Below are 4,564 nucleotides of genomic sequence, written 5' to 3' on the forward strand. Positions count from 1 at the left end.
CAAAATTGTCAATATCGCGTGTCCAATCACTGCAGTCCACGAAATACCGGCGCGCCTCGCCACGTCAGGAATGCAGGAACCAATGGGATGCTGGAGGGAGGGGCGTTCCTGCAGACGCAGGAATGCCCACGTGCAGGAACGTAGTATATATTATTTTTAGAAGTGAAACAGGAAGTCTGTCAGAAACTTGAGACATGCTGCACAAGGCTACACTTCAAAATCATGGGCAAACTGTCAATCTTTTTGTTTGTTCTTTCATTTTACACCATTGTCAACGCAGGTAAGATGGACTACTGACTTTCTCTCAAACTCATTTAATGACTTTTATATCATAAAATGTTAACGGTCCACAACGGTGTATAATGTCACTCTTTTCTCAGGTTCAGGATCACATTCTCTGTGGGCACTTGCAACATACATAATCGGAGAGACACCTTTCCCTGAGTTTACAGTTGTGTTGATGTTGGATGATGTTCAAATAGGTTACTATGACTCCAACATGAAACTGTCTGTCTACAGGGGTTACCATATTACAGACAAAATGAATGACGAAGCTCAGGATGGAACTTATGTACTTGGAACTATGTACCACCACATGAAAGAGAGATCATTTCGCCTAAAGCACCACTTAAATCTCACGGAAGGTGTTCACGTTCAGCAAAGAATCGGTGGCTGTGAGATACTGCACAATGGTGAACCGGCCCTGATCATGACAAAGAACTCTTTTAATGGAATTTTTGCAGATTATGCGGTATATTACAACATGACACATTTTACATATGATTCTGGGCAACTACTACTAGGATATAATTGGATGAGGCAAGCAACTGAAAGAACACTTTATGCTAATGTTTGGCTTCCTATTTGCATCAACACACTGAAAAAATGCCTGAACAGAGAGAAGAACTTTGTGATGCGGAGAGTGCCTCCCAGACTCCGGTTGATAAAGAAAGAGGTTTCTGGAGACCTCCAGGTGATCTGCCTGGCGTTTGGTTTCTACCCCCGCCACATCAACTTGACCCTGCTGAGAGATGGCCATCCAGTGGCAGAACAGGATCTGACAGGGGGGGAGGTTCTGCCTAGTGGAGATGGGACCTACCAGCTGAGGAAGAGTATTTATGTCAGTACTGAGGAGCTAAGGGAGAAACACAACTACACCTGCACTGCCTCTCACCTCAGTCTGAACAACAAGCTGGATGTCAGTTGGGAGTCTGGGGCAGAGAGAGTTCACCTATTCATCCTCTCAGCTCCACTGGTGATGGCGCTGATTGTTATTCTGTTCTGCATTTTAATTTGCCTCGCAAGGAGGATACGCGCGGCATCGCAGAATTTGCAACTAGCCAGCGTTGATGCATTAGAGGCAGATGAAAGGAACCTGCCATCAGATTCTGAGATCTAATATTTTTGGGGGACACTGATGCAACTTTGTCAATTCACAATGACACCTATGACTATGAGAGCAGACACAAAATGTGCCAATCATTATTTTATTATTGGTTGATTTCCCAACCCCACAACAAACAACTATTAAAGGATCAAGTTGTGGTGACTTGACAATTACAAATATCTGGGCATTGGTCCAGATTTGCATGTATATATTTTACATTAACAAAAGTAATATTTTAATCATTTATTTCAAATCATGACTTTTCATGAATTACACAATACACTTTATATCTGTGTTGTATTTCCTGATATCCAGTATCTAAACCAGGAGACAGTGGTGTGTATTTATGGGTGCCAAGGGAAGCCAAAGAATTTACAAAGAAAAAAACATTAAATCATTTATATTTCGTCTCTCTGTGTTTCATTTTTTTTTCAGTTCTTAATTTGATGAATGTATCTCACCGGAGAAATCATCCGAGCGAGCAAAACAGCCCCTCTCTATATCTGTATGTGTAGCCCCATCTATCTAATGCTGTCTGGTCAAAAGAGTATAATATTGTTGCCACCAATAACATTGAACACAATTCAGCGCCGGGTTGTTTAGCAAGGATACTGCAGGAGTCTCTATGGAATCTACAGACCCTTCCACCGGTGCAAACAAAGGACTGGAGGCACGCGCTCGCTACTGTGCCGAATCTTGAGTTTCATCTGCTAGGGCCTATACACTGACATTTTCTTTCAAGAACGTTTACTCTTAAATTCGGTTGATTTAAGACTAAAATTAACCAGGGCCAAGGATGAGTTTTGTCTGATATCTGCCACGGACGGTGACTTTAGTTTAAACGTGTAAAAGTATTTAGTCAGCCACCAATTGTGCAAGTTCTCCCACTTAAAAAGATGAGAGAGGCCTGTAATGTTCATCATAGGTACACTTCAACTATGACAGACAAAATGAGAAAAAAAATCCAGAAAATCACATTGTAGGATTTTTAATGAATTTATTTGCAGATTATGGTGGAAAATAAGTATTTGGTCACCTACAAACATCTTTTTAAGTGGGAGAACTTGCACAATTGGTGGCTGACTAAATACTTTTTTTGCCCCACTGTATATAGCCAAGCTATCATTGACTTGGTACTGGTACCTCATGTATATAGCCAAGCTATCATTGACTTGGTACTGGTACCTCATGTATATAGCCAAGCTATCATTGCTTATTGTGTATTTATTCCTCGTATTACTATTTTTGTTTCTATTAATATTATTTCATTTGTTATTGTATTCTGTGTGGAAGGGCCCGTATGTAAACATTTCACTTTTAGTGTACACCTGTTTTTTATTACAATTAAAATGTGATTTGATTTTGTTGCACCCCCACAAAAGAAACGAAAGAAGCAAACACCTGCTGACCTGCTGGATGCTGGTAGAGCTAAATCAAGCACACTTCAGTATTCAGCATGTAGTTTGGTCCACTTTTGGTTCCACCTGCACAATCACCCAAACATTTTGTGTCAAGTGTAGTTAATTGCTATTGTCTCCAAGTGCTACCTGTTAGCGTTCCTGTTTATTTATCCAGTGTTTCTCTGTCCAGCATATCTCATTTTTATGTGTAATGGTTGGTGTGCACTGGGAGGATGAGAGTGATGATAGTGTGGCCTAGTCCAAATTCAGTGGAACAAGTTTGTGCCTACCAATTTCCCTATAGATCCGCTCTCCTTCTCGCTGGGTACGCCGTCCTCAATTATTTGTAATCCTTGATACTTATTGCAAAACTAACATTGAATATTATTATTGGATAGCTTATTGTATGAGCGACAGCACTGAAGATGATGTTTGATATGTGTTAAGGAATTTCTGTTAATGACTTAATAAAGGCAACCTTTTGCTAACTCACTACACTACTGACATGGTATGGCTGCAGTTCCACTGCCTATACACAGGAGGGCGCAAAAGAATGCCAATCAGAGAGAGTCTCTCTCTCTCTCTCTCTCACTTTCCTATTGGCATGGGAAACATATGTTGCAAGTGAAATAGATAATAAACCAAAGTGAAATAAAGAATGAACAGAAAACATTACACTCACAAAAGTTCAGAAAGAATAAAGACATTTCAAATGTCATATTATGTCTATATACAGTGTTGTAATGATTTTCAAATAGTTAAAGTACAAAAGTAAAAAATAAATAAACATAAATATGGGCTGTATTTACATTGGTGTTTGTTCTTCACCCGTTGCCCTTTTCTTGTGGCATCAGGTCACAAGTCATGCTGCTGTAGTTGCAGACTGTGGTGTTTCACCCAATAGACATGGGAGTTGATCAAAATTGGATTTGTTTTCTAATTCCTTGTGGGTCTGTGTTATCTACGGGAAATATATATCTCTAATATGTTCATTCATCTGACAGGAGGTTAGGAAGTGCAGCTCATTTTGTGGGCAGTGTGCTCATAGCCTGTCTTCTCTTGAGTGCCCGGTCTGCCTACGGCGGCCTTTCTCAATAGCAAGGCTATAATCACTGAGTCTGTACATAGTCAAAGCTTTCCTTAAGTTTGGGTCAGTCACAGTGGTCAGGTATTCTGCCACTGTGTACTCTCTGTTTAGGGCCAAAAAGCAGTCTAGTTTGCTTTGTTTTTTTTGTTAATTCTTTCCAATGTGTCAAGTAATTATCTTTTTTTTCTCTTGATTTGGTTGGGTCTACTTGTGTTGCTGCCCTGGGGCTCTGTGTGGTCTGTTTGTGTTTGTGAACAGAGCCCCAGGACCAGATTGCTCAGGGGACTTTCCTCCAGGTTCATCTCTCTGTAGTTGATGGCTTTGTTATTGAAGGTTTGGGAATATCTTCCTTTTAGGTGGTTGTAGAATTTAATGGATCTTTTCTGGATTTTGCTCAATAGCGGGTAGCAGCCTAATTCTGCTCTGCATGCATTATTTGGTGTTTTATGTTGTACACTGATGATATTTATGCAGAATTCTTCATGCAGAGTCTCAGTTTGGTGTTTGTCCTATTTAGTGAATTCTTGGTTGATGAGCAGACCCAAGACCTCACAACCATAAAGGCCAATGGGTTATATAACTCATTCAATTACTTTTAGCCAAATCCTAATGGGTATGTCGAATTGTATGTTCCTTTTGATGGCATAAAGGCCCTTCTTGCCTTGTCTCTCAGATCGTTCACAGCTTTGT

General features: G+C 40.2%; 1 protein-coding gene across 1 annotated transcript; it reads left to right on the forward strand.

Annotated features, from left to right (window-relative positions):
* Window positions 1-174: 174 nt before the first annotated feature.
* Window positions 175-3,284, forward strand: LOC115118209 (major histocompatibility complex class I-related gene protein-like). Its single transcript, XM_029646781.2, has 2 exons — window positions 175-280; window positions 381-3,284. The coding sequence occupies exons 1-2, from the start codon at window positions 223-225 to the stop codon at window positions 1,397-1,399; spliced, it is 1,077 nt and encodes a 358-aa protein (XP_029502641.1). The 5' UTR covers window positions 175-222; the 3' UTR covers window positions 1,400-3,284.
* Window positions 3,285-4,564: the final 1,280 nt, after the last annotated feature.

Source organism: Oncorhynchus nerka, linkage group LG15 (assembly GCF_034236695.1).
Source record: "Oncorhynchus nerka isolate Pitt River linkage group LG15, Oner_Uvic_2.0, whole genome shotgun sequence".
Lineage (NCBI taxonomy): Eukaryota > Metazoa > Chordata > Actinopteri > Salmoniformes > Salmonidae > Oncorhynchus > Oncorhynchus nerka.

Bases quoted from the DNA above. Each gene is read 5' to 3' on its own strand.
- LOC115118209 (XM_029646781.2), top strand. From the start codon at position 223: ATGGGCAAACTGTCAATCTTTTTGTTTGTTCTTTCATTTTACACCATT. The intron at 281-380 runs GTAAGATGGACT...CTCTTTTCTCAG, and splicing joins TTACACCATTGTCAACGCAG to GTTCAGGATCACATTCTCTG.